Here is a 25,827-nt window from a genome sequence, read left to right as displayed (position 1 = left end):
ACACACACACACACACACATACACACCCCTTATATGGGAACTCTCTACTTTCTGCTGTAAACCTAAAGCTGCTTTAAAAAAAAATTCTGTTAAAATTTTTTGAAAAACATGACACAGGAAAAAAAATGACTTAGAATCAAATAATGTTCAAAACCTCCATGGCATCTCTTTGTTTTCACTGAGTGATAAATCTCCTGGATGACAAAATCATAAGCATTAATTGTCAGGTATGCTCTCAAAGCGTTATCAGAATGTTCTGTTTTACAGAGATCTGTTTTAGAACTTATTTTATTCATTGATTAAAACAAAATATTGTGACATGCTATTACCACATTTGCTAACATAAACACCCAGAGCACCTTTTCAACCCTTGGAGGAACTGTTGGAAAATTGATGATTTAAATTATTTCCTTGGCTGGATAGAAGATAATTCCAAAAAATAACCCCAGAGAATTTTAATTTTCTTTTTTAGGATTTTATTTATTTATTTATTTAAAGATTTTATTTATTTATTTGACAGGCAGAGAGGGAAGTGGGGGCAGGGGAAGTAGGCTCCCCACTGAGCAGAGAGCCGGATGTGGGGCTCCATCCCAGGACCCGCAGATCATGACCTGAGCTGAACGCAGAGGCTTAACCCCACTGAGTCACGCAAGCGCCCCTAAGATTTCATTTATTTATTTGACAGAGAGAGAGAGTGAGAGAGGGAATACAAGCAGAAGGCGTGGGAGAGGGAGAAGTAGACCTCCTGCTCTAGCAGGGAGCCTGATGAGAGACTCAATCCCAAGAACCTGAGCAGAAGGCAGACACCCAATGACTGAGACACCAATGTGCTCCCTGGAGAATTTAAAATTCTGTTACTGTCCTCCTGTCATTGATATTTAATTACTTTGAGTTTCCATCCTATAGTATTTATTTTTCTTCTATCCTATGAATATATCACAGAGTATGCTTTTGAATAGTAAGTTAAAATATTTAACCATTGGCTATAATATTTGTGTAACTCATCTGGCAATTCAATTGAAATGTTTATGTAAACTAATTTATTATAGCTCAATTAACTTTAGAAACTTAAATATGATTATAATTATGTATCTAGTTTTAACCTTTTTATTGTGAACTATAACACACAGAATACATAAAACAGAGATGTATAGTTTGACAAGTTATTATAAAGTAAATGTCAGTGAAACAGCCATGCAAGTCAAGAAATAGAGCATTGCTAACATCCTTTTTTTTTTTTTTAAGATTTATTTATTTGAGAGAGAAAGAGAGGCAGAGTGAGCAAGTGAGCACAGTGGGGAGGTAGAGGGGAAGAGAGAATCTCAGGCTGAGCACAGAGCCTGACATGGGGTCCGATCCCACAACCCTGAGATGACGACCTTAGCTGAAACTAAGAGTCAGACACTCAATCAACTGAGCCCCTGGGTGCCCCACAGAAGGCTCTTATATGTCTCTTTCCAACTATAACTCCTTCCCTTACCCCTAGGGCTAACCATATTCTGATTTTTATAGTATCCATTTCCTTACTTTTCTTTATAATTTTATCACCATGTGTGCAGCTGTAAACAATATAGTTCAATTTTGCCTGCTTTTAAACTTTACAAGTGGAATCATACAGTGTGAATTCTTCAGTATGTGACTAATACTTTTTTTTTTTTTAAGATTTTATTTATTTGAGAGAGAGCATGAACAGGAATAGGGGCAGAGGGGGAGGGAGAAGCAGACTCCCCACTAAGCAGGGAGCCCAAAGTGGGGCTCAATTCCAGGATTCTGGGATCATGACCCGAGTCAATAGCAGATGCTTAACATCTGAGCCACACAGGTGCTCCTGACTAATACTTTAATACTGTATTCATTATAGTCATTCAATAAAAAATGGCCAAGGTAAACTGAAGTAATGGGATATTGAGCCATGTTCAAACCTGTCTTCAGTAAAACTGCTCCATGGGTGACCTGTCACATGTTTGTTGACTCTTCCTGCCCTTCAACTGCTCTTTCATGTAGGACATTGTTGGAGGTGCCTAGTGACAATTGTAGTGGGTGATGAAAGGGGTAGCACTTGGTTTTGAAAACAGATTTTTCATTGTCTCTGTGAGATCTTACATCACCCTGTAAATTTTATGTTGATAAGATTGACTTTATCATATTTTATAAAGATTAGTTATAAAGATTTAATAACAAATATTAATGTATATGTATAACAGATACATTATGTACACATACATACTTATGTTTCTGACTGAAGAAACACTTTAATTACCTAAAACATTTGTTTTTATAGAAAAAATACTTTGTTTTTCAGGTGAAACTTCCACCGATGATGGAAATCATAACTGCTGAACAGCTGATGGAATATTTAGGTTAGTGTTGCAAAGTGGATGATTTTATATCTCTTTGAAAATGAAGTCTCCAAAGCAATATATTACCAAATTGCATTTTTCTGAAGTGCTATTATATTATCTAGTTTAAAATTATAATTTTGAATCTTGTAATTAAAAATTTGTGTCAGCATGTTACTGTTCTTGGGTGTTAAACCTTTCTGAAGGCTTTTTCTAACCAGTGTTAAAATTCTGTAATATAAATAAGGAGACTGGTAACTTCCAGAAAAGAACAAGATGCATATTAATTCCTAATAAATTGTAGAATGGGAAGTGGTGCAGAAATTCTGACATTGCATGTGGAGAGTGATAAAAAAAATTACTGAGTAGACTTGAATTAAAGACCCAGGAGGTGACTTAGAACATCACTATCCAAAGTATGATTCATGGACCCATACTGGTTGATGAAGTGTTAGTTACCAATCTGCAGTGATATAGGGGTTTGTGCCAAAATGTAAGACATTTACATAAGCACATTGGTTAGTTCATATGAAGTTTTTCATAGCAAAATTTTCTTGATGAAGGAGGCAGTGTCTTAAGTTGCAGTTTGTTTGCAGACCACCTGCTTTCAGTAGAACTTGTTTACAGAACAGGTAGCTGTATATTACACTGAAGTCTCTTATAGTTTAGCAAATAGGAGCTTACATATTTATACTGTTATGAAATAGGAAATCTTAATCCACATTCTTAGTTTTTTTAGTAATTAAATGTTTATTTTAAGAAAAATTAAAAAAAATTTTTTTGGTTGGCCAATTAGTTTGTCTTTGCCATTCCAGACTACAAACTAGCTGATTTTTAATGAAATATAGGCTTAGTGAAGTAATGGAGATTGTAACTTTTGGAAGACCCTTTTCTTTATGTAATTACTATCATTTAATCCTATTCACTGGTTAGGGAAATCTCATAGTGAAGGGTAGATTACTTTGAATACTCATATATCTGGAAATAGAATTTCTATTTATACCTGTTTTAGTCTAGCTTAGTGATTCTTAAACTTTGTGACTTCTAAATTATGTTTCATAATTGGGATCATAATTGGGAATTATGTTTCACGGGGAAAGCTAAAATATGCTTGGTGCTTTTGATGAATAGCCAGTATGACTTCCAAGAAGTGTGCAAAGGGATCACATTTGAGAGGTAATGGGGTCAAGGCATATATGGCCCGTAGGATATATTTTTTTAAGATTTTTATTTATTTATATGACAGACAGAGATCACAAGTAGGCAGGGAGGCAGGCAGAGAGGGGGAAGCAGACTCCCTGCTGAGCAGAGAGCCTGATGCGGGGCTCGATCCCAGAACCCTGGGATCATGACCTGAGCCGGAGGCAGAGGCTTTAACCCACTGAGCCACCCAGGCGCCCCACTAAATTAAGTTTTAATTAATTAAAATTATGTAGCCATATGTTGCTATTGGATAATGTATTGGGCAGTGCAGATCTAGCCTATAAATACACATTTGGGAGCAGACAACATATATAAATGGTAGACCGAGTGAAATCACAATGAGAATGAATGTAGACAGAGAAGGTAAGAGATCAGTGGACTGAGTATGAGACATGCCAATGTTTAGAAGTTGTGGAAGAAGGAAGAACAGGTGTGTTCAAGCCAGGTAGAAGAAAAAACAGGGAACTGATTTCCCAGAATCCAAATGAAGTTTCAATGAAAAGTAAGAGATTAACTGAATCAAATGCTGCAAATAGATTAAACAATGTGACGACTAAAAATTGACTATTGATTGAACCATAAGGAGGTCACTGGTAACCGCAAGTGCATGGGAGGAAACCAGCCGGGGTGGGTACAAGAGGAAATGAGAAACCTTTATATATAGCCAGTAACAATGTAACATAACACAGCCACTTTGGAAAACAGTTTTAGTTATTTCTTTAAAAAGTTAAACTTAGAATTACCGAATGACCCATCATTTTATGGGTCATTTAAAACATACATCTATACAGAAACTTGTATGCGAGTGTTCATGACAGCATTCTTCTTCTTCTTCTTCTTCTTTTTTTTTTTTTTAAGATTTTATTTATTTATTTGACAGAGAGAGATCACAAGTAGGCAGAGCAGCAGATGGCGGCGGGGGGTGGGGAGGGGGGGCCGGGAAGGTGGTGGAGTAAGCTCCCTGCTGAGCAGAGAGTTCGATGCGGGGCTTGATCCCAGGACCCTGAGATCATGACCTGAGCCGAAGGCAGAGGTTTTAACCCACTGAGCCACCCAGGTACCCCCCCATGCATGAGTTTTAAAACTGAGGAGTTTTAGGGAAGAGGGGGGAGAGAATGACAATAAGGACATGTGACTATGACAATAAGGAGAGAATGACAATATGACGACAACAATGACTGCTCCACCTCCAGGCTTACTTGTAAAAAAGCATGAGAAAGAACTATCACTTGAGAAGGCTGCAGTATAAGTAAGGCAGAGCCAAATTTCATTCAAGCACAAAGATGAAGGAAACAATAAGAGAAGAAAATACCTGGAAGATTTTGCTGAGGAGGGTCCATGAGTTCCAGAGGACACAAAAATTCAAGATAACAATTTAGGAGTCATCAGTATAAAAATGGCATTTAGGTCTGTGGAAATTGATGAGAGCATTAAGAGAGAGCATAAAGAGAGAAGAGAAGAGGGTCAGGATTGTCCCATTAAGTTTCCCAGCATGGAGAGATGGAGTAGAGCAGTGTTTCTCAATCTTTTTTTAATTATTGCCCCCTAAGGAGCCTTTGTAGACATTTTGTCCTATTCACCCACTCCAGGAAATTTTATCTTTTATCTTTTTTTTTTTTTAATTTAGTATTCTTTTTTTTTTTTTTTAAGATTTTATTTATTTATTTGACAGAGAGATACACAGTGAGAGAGGGAACACAAGCAGGGGGTGTGGGAGAGGCTTCCCACTGGCAGGGAGCCATATGAAGCTCGATCCCAGGACCTTGGGATTGTGACCTCAGCTGAAGGCAGACACTTAATGACTGAGCCACCGAGGGGCTTCCCCCCCACTACCATAGGAAAATTTAATACCACAAACATACTGTATGTTTCTTCATGTACTATGCCCTTTGAAGGCCACAAACTATTATACTAGCTAAAATATTTTTGGCCTCTCCCCCAGGGAATCAGTTTTGGTCCTCCTGGGGGCAACATGGCTTCTGCTGAAATGCATGGGGTAGACAGAGAAGAGAAGTAGCCTGTAAGGTAGGAAAGAGCCAGGAGAGGGTGGTATAATGAAGCCAAGAGAAGGCGAAAGAGTATAGAATACTGGAGAGTACTCTCCACGTAATTTAGCGACATGGAGGCTATTATGATCTTTACAGAAACAATGTCAGTACAGTGATGGGATGGAAATGGAGTAGTGAGTTGAAGAGCATTTTAAGGGGTGACGAAGTGGAGACCTCAGGGGCAGATAACTTTTGAGAAATTTGGCAGCAATGGGTGTAAGAAGTAGGTGAGAAGTAGGAGAAGGTTTAATAGAGAACATATGACTTGTACTGGGTTTTAAGTGTAGTTAAAATCTAACCCCTTGTAAAGAAGAAAAACAATGTTACAAGGTTAGGTGGAAACTATTTTAAGTTCAAGCTAGAGGTGAAAATATATAACGCATATTTGGAGGAGTAGTGAATGAGTACAATTTGATTGTATCATTAGGATAGAGATTGGATTAGGTGGGGTTACAACTAAAACTGTGGAGTCTTGGGAGCCAGGTTGAGGAGTTTGGATTTACTATAACAGGCCATTTAATCTATTTTAGTTTCTTAAGTGCAGTAAATAACATGTTCAAGTGTAGTTTTTAAGATGGTATCATGAGTTTTTTACTGTTGAAATTATAATATTTTTAATATACTGGGCTAAATAAATTACTTAAATTAATTTCACCTATTTTTACTTTTTTCAGTGTGGCTACTCAGAATTTAAAGTTACTTATGGGCTTCTGTTTGTGGCTTGCATTGTATTTCTCTTGGACAGTGTTAACCTAAACTACACTGCTGTTCCACAGTTTCTAACTTCATTCTGGCTCTACTGTCTGTACTGTCATAGGTTGATGCCGTTTACCTAAACTCCTCCCTGAAAGACTCATATACTCAAAAGTATCCTCCTTCCCCTTTACCTCTGAAAATTATTTGGAATTCCCACTACTTGTCTTTTTCTCTTTTATTTTTCTTATCCAGCAAATATTGACTGAGCACATATGGTGGGCAATTTATTTGGAGGTATGAACAATGCAGTGAATGTGGCAACATAAGTGTGTTCTACTATGAAAGTTTTTTTTTTTTTAAGGATTTTATTTATTTGTCAGAGCGAGAGAGCACAAGCAGGCAGAGCAGCAGAGGGAGAGGGAGAAGCAGGCTCCCCGCTGAGCAGGGAGCCCGATGCGGGGCTCGATCCCAGGACCCTGGGATCATGACCTGAGCTGAAGGCAGTCGCTTAACCAACTGAGCCACCCAGGTGCTCCTCTACTATGAAAATTTTAACATGGTGGTTTCCTTGGAAGAAAATAATTAGCATGTCTTTGTATAATTTGTAGCTAGCAAAGCCGTGAGGAAGCATGACATTGATTAGAGAATTTTAATAGGGAAAAAGAAAAATTGAGGAAGAAATACCTAAATCTGGGGTTCTAAGAGGTTTGGAAGTCCTGGGTTAGGGGGACTCAACTACTAGGGGCAGCATGAAAGTAATTATGATCCTAATGGGAGGTGGGGCAGAAGTAAGGAAGAATGAGGTGAGAAAAGGGATTCTGAAGACCCTGCCTTGCCAAAAGTAAACTTTATTCGAGACCAACCCTGCCAGAACAAATTGTTTAATTTTCTAAGCTATTTGGATTTTCTCCTCTCAAGATTACTTAAGTTCTCTGGAGGAACCAGAGATGCTTCTGAATTAATAAGCAAATGCTAGTATAAAGATTGTAAGACAAATCATTATTTGCTTTCATAGCACCTAGCTTAGAGGCCACAGGGAATGGGAATTTTGATTGGCAAAGATTATAGGAGGAGAAAAATTTAATTTGAAAATTTCTGTTACTAGAGTATTAGAGCAGGGCCAAACATGGACATGGCCTGTTGGAGGGCTTTGGCATTGAAAAAGGAACTTTTGCAAGCTAGGATTCATGGGAAGTACTGCGAGGTTTAATAAAATAAGGTGGGGAATATGTATAGGTGGAAGGTAGAATGTGGGTGGGAAAATAATGTAAAGAAGCACAACACAAGCAGGACTTACACTATGACTTTAACTATCCAAAATAGTTTCTATGGTGATGACTAAGGAAAATAGTTGTTCAGATGGTGGTGTTGTCTTACTTTATTTATTTATTTATTTATAAGATTTTATTTACTTATTTGTCAGAGAGAGCAAGAGTGAGCATAGGCAGACAGAGTGGCAGGCAGAGTCAGAGGGAGAGGGAGAAGCAGGCTCCCTGCAGAGCAAGGAGCCCAATGTGGGACTCGATCCCAGGACACCGGGATCATGACCTGAGCTGAAGGCAGCTGCTTAACCAACTGAGCCACCCAGGCGTCCCTATTTATTTATTTATTTATTTTTAAAAAGATTGTATTTATTTATTTGACAGAGAGATCACAAGTAGGCAGAAAGGCAGGCAGAGAGAGGGGAATGGGAAGCAGGCTCCCTGTCAAGCAGAGAGCTGGATTTAGGGCTTGATCCCAGGACCCTGGAATCATGACCTGAGCTGAAGGCAGAGGCTTTAACCCACTGAGCCACCCAGGTGCCCCGTTTTCTGACTTTTAAAAAGATAATTTATTATATCTTTACATACAAATATTATTTAAGGAGGTCACTGTTGAAGCACTTTAATTTTGCCCAGAGTTGACCTGTCTTCTCTTTTCCTAATGCTCACTTGGGATAAGCTAACGACTACCAAACCCTCTCTTCGAGTTTTTGGCCTAGTGTAACTGTCAGATGTTTCTTGATATCTATTTGTCTGGAATGGCCCACTTAGTAGCAAAGTCTTATGGGTTCTTTTTCTGAAATTCTTTCCTCTCTGTATACTTCAAAATGTGAATTTATTACAAATTCTGTTGTTTCCTCTCCCCTTCAAATTGGCATACATAACAGTATTACTTTCCTAAAGCATCAATTTCATACTTCACTTATCTACTTATAAAGGTAAAGATCCGTTACGATCTTTGACAAGCAGCTAGCCTTATCAACATACTATTCATGATTTTCTATTATCTGATCCAGTTTACTTGTCCAGTCATATTTTCCACTACTCTATGACATAAATTTTTTCTTTTTTAATAAATAGCATCATCTCGGGGCGCCTGGGTGGCTCAGTGGGTTGAGCCGCTGCCTTCGGCTCAGGTCGTGATCTCGGGGTCCTGGGATCGAGCCCCGCATCGGGCTCCTTGCTCGGCGGGGAGCCTGCTTCTCTCTCTGCCTCTGCCTGCTTGTGATCTCTGTCTCTCTCTCTCTCTGTCAAATAAATAAATAAATAACCTTAAAAAAAAATAGCATCATCTCTGCCCTTCCTTTCTCTTTTTTAAAATTTTAAAGTTTTTTTTCTTTTCCTTTTTTTAAGATTTATTTATTTTAGAGAGTGTGTGTGTGCAATGGTGGGAGGGGCAAAGGAAGAGGAGGAGGAGAGAGAAAATCCTCAAGCAGATTCCCTGCTGAGTGTGGAGCTGAACAGTGCTTGATCCCAGGACCCTGGGATCTTGACCTAAGCCAAAGTCCAGAGTCAGTTGCTTAACCAACTGACCCACCCAGGTACCCCTACAACGTAAATCTTATGTATAAACTTCCTTATGAGCTATCCATATGGCACAGCGTTTCTTTCTTTCTTTTCTTTTTCTTCCTTCTTCCTTTCCTTTTTTCTTTCAAGATTTTATTTATTTACTTGTCAGAGAGAGACAGAGTGCACAGGCGGGCAAAGGGAGAGGGAGAGAAGCAGGCTCCCTGCTGAGCAAGGAGCCCATTGTGGGACTCGATCCCAGGACCCTCGAATCATGACTTGAGCTGAAGGCAGGTGCTTAACTGACTGAGCCACCCAGTCGTTCCTTTTTTTTTTTCTTCCTTCCTTCCTTCCTTTCTATTTACGATTTTATTTATTTTTTTAAGTAAATTAAAGTTTTTTTTTAGATTTTGTTTTTAAGTAACTTTATACCCAACGTGGGCTGGAACTCACAACCCCCAGATCAAGAGTTTGCATGCTCTACTGACTGAGCTAGCTAGGCACCCCATGGCATGTTTCTTTTGTGTTTTTCTGTCACTCTTTCTCCTTCAAAGAATGCTTTTTGCCTCACTTCATTTCCAAGTTCTGCCCCTCTTTTGTGAATCCAGTTTAGACATGACCCCCTCCAAAGGATATTTCTAGGTGCTATAGGCTTTATCAGTATCTCTTTTCACAAAATCAATTGGTACTTCATTTATCACATGTTTTACTCTATTATACTTTACATCATCTCATTCTGTTTCTTGTATGTTCTTTTCCCAACCAAATTATTAGTTTTTTAAGAGAAACATGTATTTTCTAATACTTGTTTTAGCCTATTATTAAATATTCATAATGGACTCTATAGACTCTCAATAAATACTTTTTGATTGTAATAGTATTGTTTTCATTTGTTTTGTTTTTGTTTTGTTCTGTTTTGTTTTTTTAGAGGGAGAGAGAGAATCTTAAGCAGGCTCCATGCCTAGTGCAGAGCCCAATATGGGGGTATATCTCATAACCCTAAGATCATGACCTGAGCCAAAATCAAGAGTCAGATGCTTAACTAACTGAGCCCCTGAAACAGTATTGTTGACTAAATTCAGATATAATGGTTAGATAAGCTAGATAAAACAACACTCTTAAAAGATGATTTATTGGGCGCCTGGGTGGCTCAGTGGGTTAAGCCACTGCCTTCGGCTCAGGTCATGATCTCAGGGTCCTGGGATCGAGTCCGTATCGGGCTCTCTGGTCAACAGGGAGCCTGCTTCCTTCTCTCTCTCTGCCTGCCTCTCTGCCTACTTGTGATCTCTCTCTGCCAAATAAATAAATAAAATCTTTGGGGCGCCTGGGTGGCTCAGTGGGTTAGGCCGCTGCCTTCGGCTCAGGTCATGGTCTCGGGGTCCTGGGATCGAGCCCCGCATTGGGCTCTCTGCTCAGCAGGGGGCCTGCTTCCCCCTCTCTCTCCCTGCCTGCCTCTCCGTCTACTTGTGATTTCTCTCTGTCAAATAAATAAATAAAATCTTAAAAATAAATAAATAAATAAAATCTTAAAAAAAAAAAGATGATTTATTTACTTTAAAAAAAAAAAGAAGAGATGATTTATTTAGATAAATCTCCTTTAGAATCTCAAACTTTAGGGACGCCTGGCTGGCTCAGTCAGTTGAGCATCTGCCTTCAGCTCAGGTCATGATCCCAGGATTCTGGGATCAAGTCCTGTATTGGCTCCTTGCTCAGTGGGGAGCCTGCTTCTTCATCTGCCTGCCACTCCCCCTGTCTATGCTCCCTCTCTGACAAATAAAATCTTCACAAAAAAGAAAATAGAGACTCAAACTTAGTCTTCTAAAAATACAGATATCTATTGCTGTATAACACATCACCCCAAAATTTACTGGTTTAAAAATGAACATTTATTATCTAATGGTGTCGGTACATCAAGAGTCTAGGTTTGGCTTAGCTAAGTGACTGGCTCAAGGTCTCTCATGAGGCTGCAGTCAGGGTGTCAGCTGGGAGTGCTGTCTCATGCCCAGGCCCAACTCAGGAGGATCTCCTTTAAGGTTATTCACATGGTTACTGGCAGGATTGAGTTCCTTATAAGTTGTTGGACTGAGTCCTTACTTCCTTACTAACCGTAGCCCAAGTCCTTTAGTTCTGTGTGATGTGGGCCTCTCCATAAGGCAGTTTAGAACATGGCACCTGGCCTTCCTTAGAGTAGGCAAGTGGGAGAGCATCATTACAAAAGCCACAATATTCTGTATTCTAATTTCAGAAGTGATATATCATTATTTATGCCATTTTTTCTTTTTGGTATTCACCAGAAGTGAATTCGTAAGTCCAATTCATACTCAAGGGAAGGGGATTATACAACGATGTGAATACCAGAAGACAGGAATTCTTGAGGTCCATCTAAAAGTAAGCTCCACATCCAGCATGGAGCCCCATGTGGGGCTTGAACTCGTGACGCTGAGATCGAGATCTGAGCTGAGATCAAGAGACTGACACCTAGGGGCACCTGGGTGGCTCGGTGGGTTAAAGCCTCTGCCTTTGGCTCAGGTTATGGTCCTAGGGTCCTGGGATCGAGCCCCACATCGGGCTCTCTGCTCCGCAGGGAGCCTGCTTCCTCCTCTCTCTCTGCCTGCCTCTCTGCCTACTTGTGACCTCTGTCTGTCAAATAAATAAATAAATAATCTTAAAAATAGAGAGAGAGAGAGAGAGATGGACACCTAACCAACTGAGCCACCCAGGTGTCCCTCTTGAGATCCATCTAAGAAGCTGCCTACCTTAGCCAGGCTATTCTCTTGTGCAGAAATCTTCTGGGCTCAGGAAAAGAGGAGTTGTGTGTTTGAGTCTTTCATAATAATTATTCTATTAGCATTTAAGTTTTATCTATGGTAGCATATTCAGGGTTATTTAATATTGAATTCTAGAATGTTCTGCATCTTGACTTCACTAAGGTTTTAGTGAGGAGAGCAGATACAGTCTTTTATCATGGTAAATACAGAACCTAAATATAAGATACAAGTATAGTAATTATGTCCTCATTATTTGAATAAATGGTGTATAGAATTTACTTAAAGCATAGTTTTTAGTTAAATGCTATGAAAGCCTCAATATACTAATATATAATGTGTTGTATATGGAGAGGACTCAAAAATGTTTAGACTTGCTTATACATTTTTATGTATTAGTTAATTTAGTGCTTTGGGATATGGAATAAAATCATTACTGGTTAGATTTTGATATCTTAAAGTTCTAATTAAGAGCATACACAGGGGGCACCTGGGTGGCTCAGTCAGTTGGGTGTCTGCCTTTGGCTCAGGTCATGACCCTGGGGTCCTGGGATCAAGCCCTACCTCGTATTCCTGGCTCAGTGGGGGGGTGTGCTGCTCCTTTTCCCTTTGTGCTGCTCCACTCATGCGCCTCTTAAATAAATAAATAAAATCTTTTAAAAAAAAAAGCACACACACAAAACACAAGTAATAATATATTGATGTTCATAAGAAACTTTTGTTATCAGAGATTCTTGATGTTATGGGAAAGCTCTTGTTGCGAAGCTTAAGAGAATACTTGATGCAGTCTTTAGAGGTTTATTTTAAATTAGAAAAATAATACTTGTATTAAAAACAATTTTGGGTGCCTGGCTGGCTCAGTCCATAGAGGATACAACTCTTGATCTCTGGGTTGTGAGTTCAAGCCCCACATGAATGTAGAGATTATTTAAAAATAAAATCTTCAAAAAAACCCAAAACCAAAACCCATACAGTTTTATCAACTTAGTGATTTGGGAGGCTAGGTAGAAGTTGGTTCCATATATCACTATTTATATCAAAATAAGCTCCAGATAAATAAGATTTAAACATTAAAAAAGGTAAACATAAAATTACATGAAGAAAGCACATGTGAATGTTTGTATATGCTTAAGAGGTAAAGCTCTTTCTAAACATGACATCCTACCAGAAGTTATTAATAGAAGAATTTTACTTTATTAAACTAAATATTTCTGGGGCACCTACGTGGCTTAGTTGGTTAAGCGTCTGCCTTCAGCTCAGGACATGATCCCAGGGTCCTGGGATTGAGCCCCTCATAGGGCTCCCTGCTCAGTGAGGAGCCTGCTTCTCCCTCTGACTCCACCCTTCCTTCCTTGTGCTATGGCACACTGTCACTCGCTCACTCGCAAATAAATAAAATCTTTCAAAAAATTAAATATTTCTGGGACGCCTGGGTGGCTCAGTTGGTTAAGCTGCTGCCTTCGGCTCAGGTCATGATCCCAGTGTCCTGGGATTGAATCCCACATCGGACTCCTTGCTCAGCGGGAGCCTGCTTCTCCGTCTGCCTCTGCCTGCCACCCTGTCTGCCTGTGCTCACTCTGACAAATAAATAAATAAAATCTTTTTAAAAAAATGAAATATTTCTCTGTGTTAAAAAAAAAATAGACATAAAGTATCACCATAAAGTCAGAATACAAAATAGGGGAAAAAATATTTACCATACAATATAACAGGAAGTGTTCTAATTCTTCTAACTGAAGAAGAGTTTTACAGAAATAGACCCATATAGAGAAAAAAACTGGTATTTGCCAGAGGGGAAGTGCATGAGGAGATGGGCAAAATGGGTGAAGGGGAGTAGGAAGGTATAGGCTTCCAGTTAATAAGTCATGGGGATGAAAGTTACAGCATAGGAAATATAGTCAATGATGTCGTAATAGTGCTGTATGATGACAGATGGTAGCTACACTTGTGAGCATAGCATAACATATAGGGTTGTTGAGTCACTATCTTATATACCTGAAGCTAATATAACATTGTGTATCAATATACTTCCATTAAGGAGCGCCTGGGTGGCTCAGTTGTTAAGTGTCTGCCTTCGGCTCATCTCATTATCCCAGGATCCTGAGTTTGAGCCCTGCATCAGTCTCCCTGCTCTGAAGGAGGCCTGCTTCTCCCTCTCCCTCTCTGTCTGCTTGTTTTCCCTCTCTTATTATCTCTCTGTCAAATAAATAGATTCTTTTTTTTTTTTAAGATTTTATTTATTTATTTGACCCAGAGAGAGGGATCACAAGTAGGCAGAGAGGCAGGCAGAGACGGGGGGGAAGCAGAGCAGAGAGGCTGATGGCAGGGCTCGATTCCAGAACCCCGAGATCATGACCTGAGCTGAAGGCAGAGGCTTAACCCACTGACCAACCCAATTGCCCCAAATAAATAAATTCTTTTAAAAAAAAATTTTTTTTTAAAAAGGAATTAAAAAAAAAATTTTTTTTTAAGATTTTATTTATTTATTTATTTGAGAGAGAGACCGTGAGAGAGCGCATGAGCGAGGAGAAGGTCAGAGAGAGAAGCAGACTCCCCACGGAGCTGGGAGCCGAATGCCGACTTGATTGCGGAACTCCGGGATCATGACCTGAGCCGAAGGCAGTCGTCCAACCAACTGAGCCACCCAGGCATCCCGGAATTTTTAAAAAATCTTAAAGGCACCTAGGTAGCTCAGTCATAAACCGTCTGCCTTCAGCTCAGGTCATGATCCCAGGGTCCTGGGATCGAGACCCACGTAGGGCTCCCGGCTCAGCAGGGAGTCTGCTTCTCCCACTTTCTCTGCCCCTCCTACCTGTGCTTGCTCTCTCTGTTTCTCTCTCCCTCTCAAATAAATGAGTAAAAATCTTTAATAAAAAAAGACCTTTTGAAAAAAAGTGGTGTGAGGTGCCTGGCTGGCTCAGTGAGTGGAGTGTGCAACTCTTGGTCTCTGGGTTCTGAGCTTGAGCCTCACATTGGGTGTAGATCTTACTTAAAAATAAAATTTTAGAAAGTCATTTTACTAAAAAAATTTTTATAATTAAATAAGAAAAAATGATACTTGTATAGGCAGGCAATTAAAAGAAAAGTATAGACTCGGTTAAGTGTCAGACTCTTGGTTTATGCTCAGGTGTTGATCTCACGGGTTGTGAAATCGAGCCCACCCACCTCGGGCTTCCTGTTCAGGTTTGCTTGAAGATTCTCTCCCTCTGCCCCTCCTCCTACTTGCTGGATCTCTCTCTCTCTTTCAAATAAATAAACAAATAAATCTTAAAAAAAAAAAAGGAAAGTATAGTTAATATATAATTAAAAAGGCAAAACATAGGGGACACTCAGGTGGCTCAGTCAGTTAAGCATCTGACTTTTGGTTTTGGCTCAGGTCATGATCTCATGGGTTGTGGGATCAAGTCCCATGTTGGGCTTCATGCTTAGCGCAGAGTCTGCTTGAGATCCTTTCCTCTACTCTCCCTCTCTGTTCTTTCCCTGCTTTTATGAGCTCTTTCTTTCTCTAAAATAATCAATAAGATCTTTCAAAATATAAAAAGGTAAAAAGCCAAAATGTAGATTAAAAAAGTTACAGCATATAGTAAAATGGTATTACATAGATTAAAAAAGTACCACATATACTGAAAGTCATACATATATTAAAAAGATGATGAGAGGAAGGGTGATAACAAAAATACATATATTAAATACATATAAATACATATATACCAATTTTTCAAGTACAAAAAATATTTGTGTACTTCTTAGAATGGCAAGCATTTAAAACACTGGTAACACCCATTCTTTTTTTTTTTTTTTTAATTTATTTGACAGAGCACAAGTGGGGAAGCAGCAGGCAGAGGGAGAGGGAGAAGCAGGCTTCCCTGTGGTGGAGGGATGTGGGGCTCAATCCCAGGACCCTGGGATCATGACCTGAGCCAAAGGCGGTTGTGTAACCAACTGAGCCACCCAGGTTACTTGATAACACACATGTTCTTGAAAAAGTAATGAGGTAGCAGTTTATATTGTTGATAGCAATGAGACTTGGTACAGTCTTTCAGAGCTTTAGTGACATGGAAAAATGCTCAAAATATATTGTAAAGCAGAAGAAATAAGTTCAAAAGCATTTTAGTATGTACACTGAAAAAAAAAATACTTGAGACTATAGCAAGTAGTTAACACCAAGTTTTCTCTGAGTAGAACTGGGGGTCAGTTTTGTGTCACTTATTTCTATAGTTTATAATTAAAATCATTACCTTTGTAATGAAAAAGTAATATTTTAAAAAGGCAACTTTACAATTTCATTTTACAGGAGATTACATGCTTGATGCAAAGCCGAAAGAAATTTCAGAAATTCAACGTTTAAACTATGAGCAGGTAATAGACACAATTTTTGTTATATTAAAATGTGTAATTTTTAACTTATGGATGTATTCATTGGTCTCTGTCAGTGGCTTTGTAGGCATATTCATTTTCTTATTTTACAACCCTTTAAAAATGTAAAAACCATTCTTAGCTTCAGCCAGTTTTGGCCCAGAGGCCATACTTTTCTGATCTTTGTTTTATATGAGCATATATACTATATGGAATAAAACATAGGTATCATTCTACAGATCTATGAAGAATGATAACCTAGTATTTTTCTTGAAAAATTGACTTTCAGGTGATTTTGTCATTGATTCATCTTTCCTTGTTTCCTTTATATTTTATATTTAAGTTATATTTGAGAGGAAGTTGAGTAAATGATGTCTGTTGTGTGTCATTAGGACAAAATCTGTTCTTTTGTAGTTTCAATGTGTCCACATTTCTTGCATGTTTTTTTAGAGATTCTGTTTTGTAAAATAGGAGAAGCTCAAAACTATTGGACCTGGAAGAAAACAAGGAGAACTTCATTTTCTTCAGTATTCTTCTGTTTAACAGTAAAAGGCAAGAAGGAATCAGGTTCTTACGGCAGAAGGAAGTATCAGGGAAGAAATAGACATCTTTGGAACCTTTATATTTATTTTTAAAGCAACCTTTTTTACATGGTTTTACCAGTATCAAATTGGCAAAAAGGAAGCAAAACTCATTTCAGTATTGCAAAGTTTTTTGAATTTGAATGATGAGATAATCTAGTCCTAATAGAATTGAAAAGCCAAATGTAATGCATTGCTTCACTCTGTAAGGTAGGAAATCTTTAGCTAAAGCCAAATTGGTATGCTAAGTCATTTAAATTCTATTAGAATTTGTAGCTTAAAGCAGTAATTCCAAATATTTTTCCCATTAGAAAATCTTTTCAATTGAAATCTCATGCTAAGCTCTAATATAGAGAAGCAGTAAATGATATTTTATAAGTATAAAGTGTAAGATTCAATTGACATTTTTTATTTATGAAATTTATATTCTCTCTTATTGAAATTAGTGAGGCTGGGGCACCTGGGTGGGTTGGTAGGTTAAGCATCTGTCTTTGGCTCAGTTCATGATCCTAGGGACCTGGGATTGAGCCCCCCATTGGGCTCCCTTCTCCACCGGGAAACCTGCTTCTCCCTCTCCCACTCCCCCTGCTTGTGTTCCCTCTCTTGCTGTGTCTCTCTCTGTCAAATAAATAAAATCTTAAAAAAAAAAAAAAAAAAAGAAAAGAAATTAGTGAGGCTGTTTTGCTTAATACAAAAACTTGAAATTAGGACTTATAGGTGATAGTTGCAGTTTCATATCACCCTCAACATTTGTTTATTTTTGTTGCACAGTCTTCAGAAAATCTTGATTAATGAGTGTTTGCCAATGATATCAGCATTTTGTATGTTTTTTCAAGTCCATCTTGCAGTCTCAGAAAATACTTGCATTAAGGTGACCTAGTCTCTTAGAAAATGATTGGAAATAAAGTTTTGTTTCAAGTTGAAACAGTATCTAACCACCACTTACATTTCTTAAGAGAAATACATGTCAGATGAAAAATATCCTGAATTTAAAATACACTCTTAAACTGTTTGTAAGCTACTATGATTACATTACCATTAGTTGTGAGAACAGGATGTACCAAGCTGATAAGGCTGAGTTTAAGCTGGTGTTTAATGTTCTACAGGTGTGATTTAATAATGTTCTTTTTTGTATAATTATATGTGAACAGAAATTTTTAAGCCTAAGTTTGAGAAAGACCAATGTAGAGCTGGCATCTTCCTACTTAAAACTTCATTGCTAGAAGTAGTAATATAAACAAAAAGCATATTTTTCCCAGTTTTGTTTAATGATAGATACCCTGAAAACACCAGAAAGCAGTGTGTGTGTGTGTGTGTGTGTGTGTGTGTGTGTAAGACAGGTTTTTAAATGACTTCAAATGTATTTTAAAGTATATTATATATTTAAATTAAAAATATTTTACTGTGTCTGAAGTACCTTTGTGAAAAATTCTAAAAAACAGTTTAACCACTGGCTTAAAGGAATCAATAGTAATCCTTTCTTGTGATGTAAGCAACCATTCCAATGATTTATATTTGATATTATTAACATAATAATTTGGGTTTAGGAACACAATGGCAAAATACTTACCCTTTAGTTCTCTGTTTACAAGTGTTCATTTTTTATCAATGTTATTAATATTTATGGAGATTATCAAATGGTATCAATGTAGATCTCTTAATACTACATAATTTTAAAGAAATATAGAAGATATATAAAAGTATAAGCATGAGCCCAGGAGCTGTTAGAAATTATACCTACCTTAAAGGAAATTGGGTGACTGGCAATGAAGAATTTAATAAATGTAGAAGAAAAATCAGTAGCAGAACTATAATCCTTCAATAGCCCACTGTTACTATTTTTTCAGATTCATCCTTCCTATGGCTTAGGAAAAGTTTTACAACACTGAAGGGAAAAAAATGTAAGCTGATTATTTTCAAGGGTTCAACTTTTGGGAAAACTGAAAAAATATATTGTTTTGGGGAATATAGTTATTTGGAAGAGGTGAAACTGATGAAAGCCAGACTATATAACAATGTTACCCTATTATAAATTCTTCTTTGATAAATTTAAAAGATTTGAGTAATTTCTGCTTTCAGTCTGTATAGTCTCTGGAGTTTTATGTTATTTGGTAAAACAGAATTTTGTTCTTATGACCTAAGTTTGTCTTCTTCAGATTTCAGAGAGAGTCCCTAGTTTTATTATAAAAGGATTTATTTCAGGTTCGCCCTTTGTACTATAAGGCCCTCAGTAGGCTGTAGTTCCCTCCTATTTTCTACCTTTAGTATGTAGTGCAGTGTCTGATTAACAGTAGGGATTAAATAAAAATTATATTAAATTTTATATAGGAGTATTTTATTTAATCAAACATATTCTCTGTAAGTATGACCATATTTAATGTATTAAAAATGTTAAGAAAAACATGCTTTAAAATAGTATTCATTACAGATTTGTGTTACCATGTTTACAGAGAAAACAGATGTGGTCAGAATGACTTCTTAATTTGGGCAACAAGTCTTTGTATCTGTCTTTTTCTGTCTTCCTCTGACTTCATCTCCTACCACTTTCTACTTAATTTTGTTCTAGCCATTCAGGACTCCTTGCTATTCCATGGACATAGTATGGAATCATTTCTGCCTCAGAGTTTTTGTGTGGAGTGCTTTTTGTCCCAGAACTTCACAAGACTCAGTATTTTACTTTTGTTGGTATTTGAGTGCCATTTTTAAAGAGCTCCCTCCACCTATTTAAAGCAGTTTACAGCAGAACTGAGTGGAAAGAACAGAGTTGCCATATACCTCCTGTCCCTCCCCGTCTCCCCATCCCACACTACAGATGTTCCCCTACTATCAATATCCATCTATTGATAGATTTGTTATAATTGATGAATCTATACTGACTCATAATTATATCACCCAGAGTCCATAGTTCACATTAGGGTTTACTCTTGTTAAACATTCTGTGGGTTTTGAAAATGTATGATGACTAATGTCAACCACTGTAGTACCATACAGAATAGTTTCATTGCCCTAAAAAATCCTCTGTGTTCTGCCTATACATCTCTCCCTCCTCCTAATCCCTGGCAGCCCCTGATCTTTCTACTGCCTCCATTGTTTTGCCTTTCCCAGAATATCATTTGGACTCATACAGTATGTAGCCTTTTCAGGTTGGCTTCTTTCACTTAGCAATGTACATTTAAATTTCTTTTATATCTTTTCAAGCTTTGTAGCTTGTTTCTTTTTCTTTTTAAATTGTGATTTAAAAAAATATAAAATGTAGGGGCGCCTGGGTGGCTCAGTTGGTTAGGCATCTGCCTTTGGCTCAAGTCATGATCCCAATGTCCTGGAATCAATTGCCTGAGGTGGGCTCCCGGGTCAGTGGAGAGTCTGCTGCTTCCTCTCTCTCTCTGCCCTCCCCTGCTCATGCGCTCTTCTCTCTCTCTTCCTCTCGCAAATAAATAAAATTTTTAAAAATATATAAAGTTTAATCCCTTAACATTTTTAAGTGTATAGTTCAATAGTGTTAACTATATTCACATTGATAACAGATCTCTAGAACATTTTCATCTTGTAAAACTGTATACTTCTAAACCCATTGGACAGCTCCGCAGCTTTTCCTTTGTCCATCCCCTGACAACCACCATTTACTTTCTGTTTCCAGGATTTTGACTACTCTAGATATTTCATGTAAGTGGAATCACATAGTATTTGTCCTTTTGTTTTTGTTTTTTTTGTATTTGTCCTTTTGTGATTACTTATTTCACTCAGCATAATGTCCTCAAGTTTCTCCATATTGTAGCATGTAATAGAATTTCCTTTTCTTTTTTTAAGGCTGAATAATATTCCATTGTATGTATATACCACAGTGTCTCTATCCATTTATCTGTCAGTGGACATTTGGGCTGTTTCCACTTCTTGACTATTATGAATAATACTACAATGAACATGGGTGTGCAAGTATTTCTTCAAGATGTTATTTTCAGTTCTTTTGGATATATGCCCAAAAGTGGGAGAGGTAATACTCTTTGATTAGAAACTTTGTCTTTGGTCTTTCCAGTCTAAAAGAGGTCCCTCATCCCTGTCAGTCTGTATGTCATTATCTTGTTCAATATTTCTTAAATACTTGACATTATATTGTATATATATTTGTCTCTCAAAATAGAATATTAGTTACATGAGATCAGGAACTTTATTTTACTCACTGTTATCTCTTTAGAACTCAGATTAATGCCTAGTACATAGTAGACACTTAATAATAAACATTGGTTGAAGGGACAAATAAATTGCATAAAATGGAAAGTTAGAAGTAAATGTGCCTGCATTCAAGTATCTTTGCTGCTGTTGTCATTGTCGTTTGATTTTTCTCATCTTTACATTTCTCCTTTCTATTTTCAGAATATGAGTGATGCTATGGCAATCTTGCACAAACTACAGACAGGCTTGGATGTAAATGTAAAATTCACTGGTGTTCGAGTATTTGAATATACACCGGAATGCATTGTATTTGATCTTCTTGATATTCCTTTATACCATGGGTGGTTAGTGGATCCACAGGTAAGTGGAAAATTTAAAATTATATAAACGCAAATATAGTAAAATTTTATTCATTTGGAAATTTAATCTAGATTTATATTTTCTGATTGTTATTTATTTATCATTTATTTCTTTATTTCTTTATGGGGAGAGACAATGTGTGAGCTGAAATCAAGAGCTGGACACTTAACCAACTGAACCACACAGGCGTCCCTGTGATTGTTATGTTTTTGTGCTTTTACCTGAAATTAGCCAAATTGTGAGGTTCAGGGGATTGTCCTCCAGACTGCTCAATTTGTCCAAGACTTCTGACTATAACTTCAAGGAGTTAGGAGTCACCTACAAAGTTGAGTCCCCATTCTCACCAATACTTATTAGATATTATTTGGAATATAGTCATATTAATAGTATAAAATTGTATCTCATTGTGAATTTGTTTGTATTTCTTAGGAGAAATGTCTGCAGATCCTTTCCCCATTTTTAATTGGGCTATTTGTCTTTTTCTTACAGAGTTGTAAGAGTTCTTTATATATTCCAGGTGTAAGTCTCTTACTAGATAAATGGTTTTTAAGTATTTTTTACCATTCTGTGGATAGTCTTCACTTTCTTGATGGTGTTCTTGAAGCCCAAAAGTTTTTAATTTTGATGATGTCCAATTGATCTTTATTTTTTTTCTTTTGTTGCTTCTACTTTTGGTGTCCTAAGAAGGCTTTCCCTAACTCAAAGTCACAAAGATTTACTCCTGTATCTTCTTCTAACAGTTTTATGAAGTTTTAGAGCTTATATTTAGGAGTGTGATCAATCATTTTTGAGTTAATCTTTGTATATAGTTTGATGAGGGATCCAATTTTGTTCTTTTGTATGTGGATATCTAGTTGTCCTAGTAGTATTTGTTATAGTCTTTGTACAAGATTATTCTTTCCCCTCATTGAATTGTCTTGGCACTCAGACTAATCTTTGTAGAATAACCCTCCCCTTGATTCCTTTGCCCCCCTTCTTCTCTTAAAAACCTCCACTATAACTCCAGTATGATACAAAATCTTTATGATATGCAGAATGACCTAGACTCTGCCTGTCTGTCTAACTTCACCTCTTACAATTCTCCCTTTTTTTTCTTTTATTTTAACTACCCTCTAGTAAAGTTAACTGCTTGCCTGTTCTTCAGACATGACAGACATGTCAAATTCATTTCTATTTCAGATTTTTCTGCTGGCTGATTGCCTATGGTGGAACATTGTCTTACTACCCTAATACATTGTTCTCCCAGATCTTCACATTTCTGGTACCTCATTTTTCAGATTTCAGGTCAAATATCACCTTGTTAGACGCTTTCTGACAACTTGTTGAAGTTAGTCAGCCTCCTTTTCCCCAGCCATTTCCTCCCCCATGATCGTATTTGTTTTTCTTTACCACTTACCATTATTTGGAATGATTATTTACTTCTTTACTTGATTGACTCTCATCTCCCAGTAGAATGTTGTTGTTTTTTTTTTCAAGATTTTATTTATTCATTTGACAGAGATCACAAGTAGGCAAAGAGGCAGGCAGAGAGAGAGGGGGAAACAGGCTCCCTGCCGAGCAGAGAGCCCAATGCAGTACTCTATCCCAGGACCCTGACATCATGATCTGAGCCGAAGGCAGCAGCTTAACCCACTGAGCCACCCAGGTGCCCCTCCCAGTAGAATGTTTTATGAAAGCTGGGCTCTGATATCTCATTGTTTAGAACAGTGGTTGGCACATAGTAGGTTCTTAGTAAATATTGGATCAATGGCATGAATCATGTATACATGTCTCCATGTGTTAGCTACAAGGACAGAGAGATCATAATAGCAATAGTTTCTTCATCCCTGTCTGTTGGTAAAAGCAACTGGTAGTCTGGGCAAGGAAAGCATGGCTTACTGTAAACAGGGCATCTGTGTCTTTATTGGCATTCTGTCTCTGACAGTATCACTGAGAAGTGTAACCATGTCCAGTATTTTACATATCCAGGGTGAGCCATATCAGATTCTGGCAGATGACAATGCCAGGTTGTCTAGGAGAATGAGCTGACAGCCTGAGGAACCTAAGCCTGAGTTCTTTTTTTATTTTAGAGCCTTTTTTTTTTTTTTTTAAAGATTTTATTTATTTATTTATTTGACAGAGAGAGAGAGATCACAAGTAGGCAGAGAGGCAGGCAGAGAGACAGAGAGGAGGAAGCAGGCTCCCTGCTGAGCAGAGAGCCCGATGCGGGACTCAATCCCAGGACCCTGAGATCATGACCTAAGCCGAAGGCAGCGGTTTAACCCACTGAGCCACCCAGGCGCCCTAAGCCTGAGTTCTTAAAAATTGTACTCAGATCATCTCTCTGATTGTCTGTGTAGAGCTATATATTGTCCAGTAAACATTTGAATTCATATGCTTAAAGAAAAACATATTCAAATGTAGAACTTAAATTGTCAGACTTTTCTGGCATACACAGTGGGTTTTCTTTCACACTCTTGGAAGGGGTGAGGGCAGTGCTTTTTATCTATTTTACTTACTTATTTTGTGACAAAATGATTCTGCTGATGAGAAAGGAAAAAAAAGAACAAGGCAAAGTTTGAAATCTATAGGTGTATATGAACTACCTCTCAGAACTGGTTAGTATTCTTATGATGTATTCTGCAAATGATTATTTTGTAAATAAATTTCAGCTGTTCTTTTGATGGCGGGCACCAGAATTCAGCCACTGAGAGGATATTTCTCCATTATTAATTGATAATAACTCTTTAAAAGCAACATCAGAAGCCAGATAATGGTGGAAATGATATATTGAATGTACTGAAGGAAGACAAATGCTAACCTGTAATCCTGTACCCAGAAAAATTATATTTTATGAATGGAACAAAATCATCTTTGTAGATTAATTAAATTAAGATTGCTTCCCTGGGGTGCCTGGCTGGCTCAGTCAATAGAGCATATGACTTTTGATCTCAGGGTTGTAAGTTTGAGCCCCACACTGGGTGTAGAGATTACTTAAACATTTTTTTAACTCTAGAAAGTTAAAAAAAAAAAAAACTTCCTGGCAATAGACCAACATTAATGGAAATTCTAAACAAGATTTTAAAAGGAAGCAAAATAATCTCAGATGGAGGGATAAGTGAATGAAGAGAAAAATAACATGATAAATATACATGTAGACTGTATCAAATAATAACACTGTCTTGGGATTTTAAAAAAGAACATTAGCAAATACAAAAATAATAACATAAGTTGGGAGGAAGGTAAAGTATTCTAAGGGTCTAGAATTAATTGTTCAAGAAGAGACTTTGTGTGGGGGGTAGATATTATAGTTTCTATAACTTCTTTGTCCAATGTGGTAGCCAAGTGTTGCTATTTAAATTTAATTAAAAATTTAGTTTCTGAGTTGCACTAGGTACATTTCAGTTGTTCAGTAGCCACATGTGGCTAGTGGATATCTTGCTGAACAACACAGATTTGGAATATTTCCGTTATTACTGAATGTGCTGTCAGATAATGCTCTTTCAGAGTAACTGTGAAAAGAATAGAAAACATAGTGGGTAACTTCTAGATTAGTAGAAAAGAGAAAAACTAATCTAAAAAAAGGAAGAAAGAAGAGGTAAAGGAATGTTGAACTGATGAGACAAAGAGAATAGCTTTAATAAATTTAAGTATATAAATAACTATAGTAAGGGTAAATAGGACTAAATGCTCTAGGTAAAAGTGGTTCTGAGGCTGGATTAAAATATCTATAATTATTTTTCACAAGAGATAGAAAAAAAAAACAAAGATTACAAATAAAGAGAGGGGAAAAAAGATGCCATACAACTGCTTAATGTTTAATTTGCCAAGGAGATATAATTATGTTAAATTTGTATGTGCCTGGAGATACCTAGAAAGTAAATAAATACCTGACTGATTGCTCATTCTCTGAACCCATGGGAACTGTCACAAAGAATAAAGGTCAGTTTTTTACTACAAAAAAATAAAATTTGTATGCATCTAATCCTATAATCTCAAAGTACATAAAGCAAAATTTAACAGAATTATAAACAACTTTTTTTTAAAGATTTTATTTATTTATTTTTCAGAGATCACAAGTAGGCAGAGAGACAGGCAGAGAGAGAAAGAGGAGGAAGCAGGCTCCCCACCGAGCAGGGAGCCCGATGCAGGGCTCGATCCCAGGACCCTGGGACAATGACCTGAGCTGAAGGCAGAGGCTTTAACCCACTGAGCCACCCAGGTGCCCCTAACAGAATTATAAAAAGAAATACATTACCACGCTGGAATATGTTGTGTCTTTCTCTGTAACTGATAGGAGCAGAAAACAACCTACTGAATGTTATTTTTTTTTAATTAATAAACTTGTTTTAATAATTTCAGATTTACAGGAAATTTGCAAAGATGTTAACAGAGAGTTCCTGCATACTTTTCACCCCATTTCTTTTAATCTTACATGACCTTGGTACACATATCAAAACTTAATATTGGTACATTACTATTAGCTATATTAGAGTCTTCACTCATACTTCACCAATTCATTTTTTAAGTTTTTATGTAAATTCCAGTTAACATACAGTATA

General features: G+C 37.3%; 1 protein-coding gene across 4 annotated transcripts in view; it reads left to right on the top strand.

Annotated features, from left to right (window-relative positions):
- The window catches only part of MINDY2 (MINDY lysine 48 deubiquitinase 2), a 79,047-nt gene that overhangs the window by 13,748 nt on the left and 39,472 nt on the right, over positions 1 to 25,827 (top strand). For all 4 annotated transcript variants that reach the window (XR_006381757.1, XR_006381756.1, XM_044231802.1 and 1 more), the window contains exons 2-4: positions 2,303 to 2,360; positions 16,114 to 16,178; positions 21,128 to 21,286. Coding sequence is in view for 2 of the 4 variants with exons in the window: in XM_044231802.1 (XP_044087737.1) it covers positions 2,303 to 2,360; positions 16,114 to 16,178; positions 21,128 to 21,286 (282 nt within the window). In the remaining 2 variants the exon portion in view is untranslated. The remainder of the gene's footprint in view (positions 1 to 2,302; positions 2,361 to 16,113; positions 16,179 to 21,127; positions 21,287 to 25,827) is intronic.

The sequence above is a fragment of the Neovison vison genome, chromosome 13 (genome assembly GCF_020171115.1).
Source record: "Neovison vison isolate M4711 chromosome 13, ASM_NN_V1, whole genome shotgun sequence".
In the NCBI taxonomy this organism is placed as follows: domain Eukaryota; kingdom Metazoa; phylum Chordata; class Mammalia; order Carnivora; family Mustelidae; genus Neogale; species Neogale vison.
This window is presented reverse-complemented; position numbering and strand designations above follow the sequence as displayed.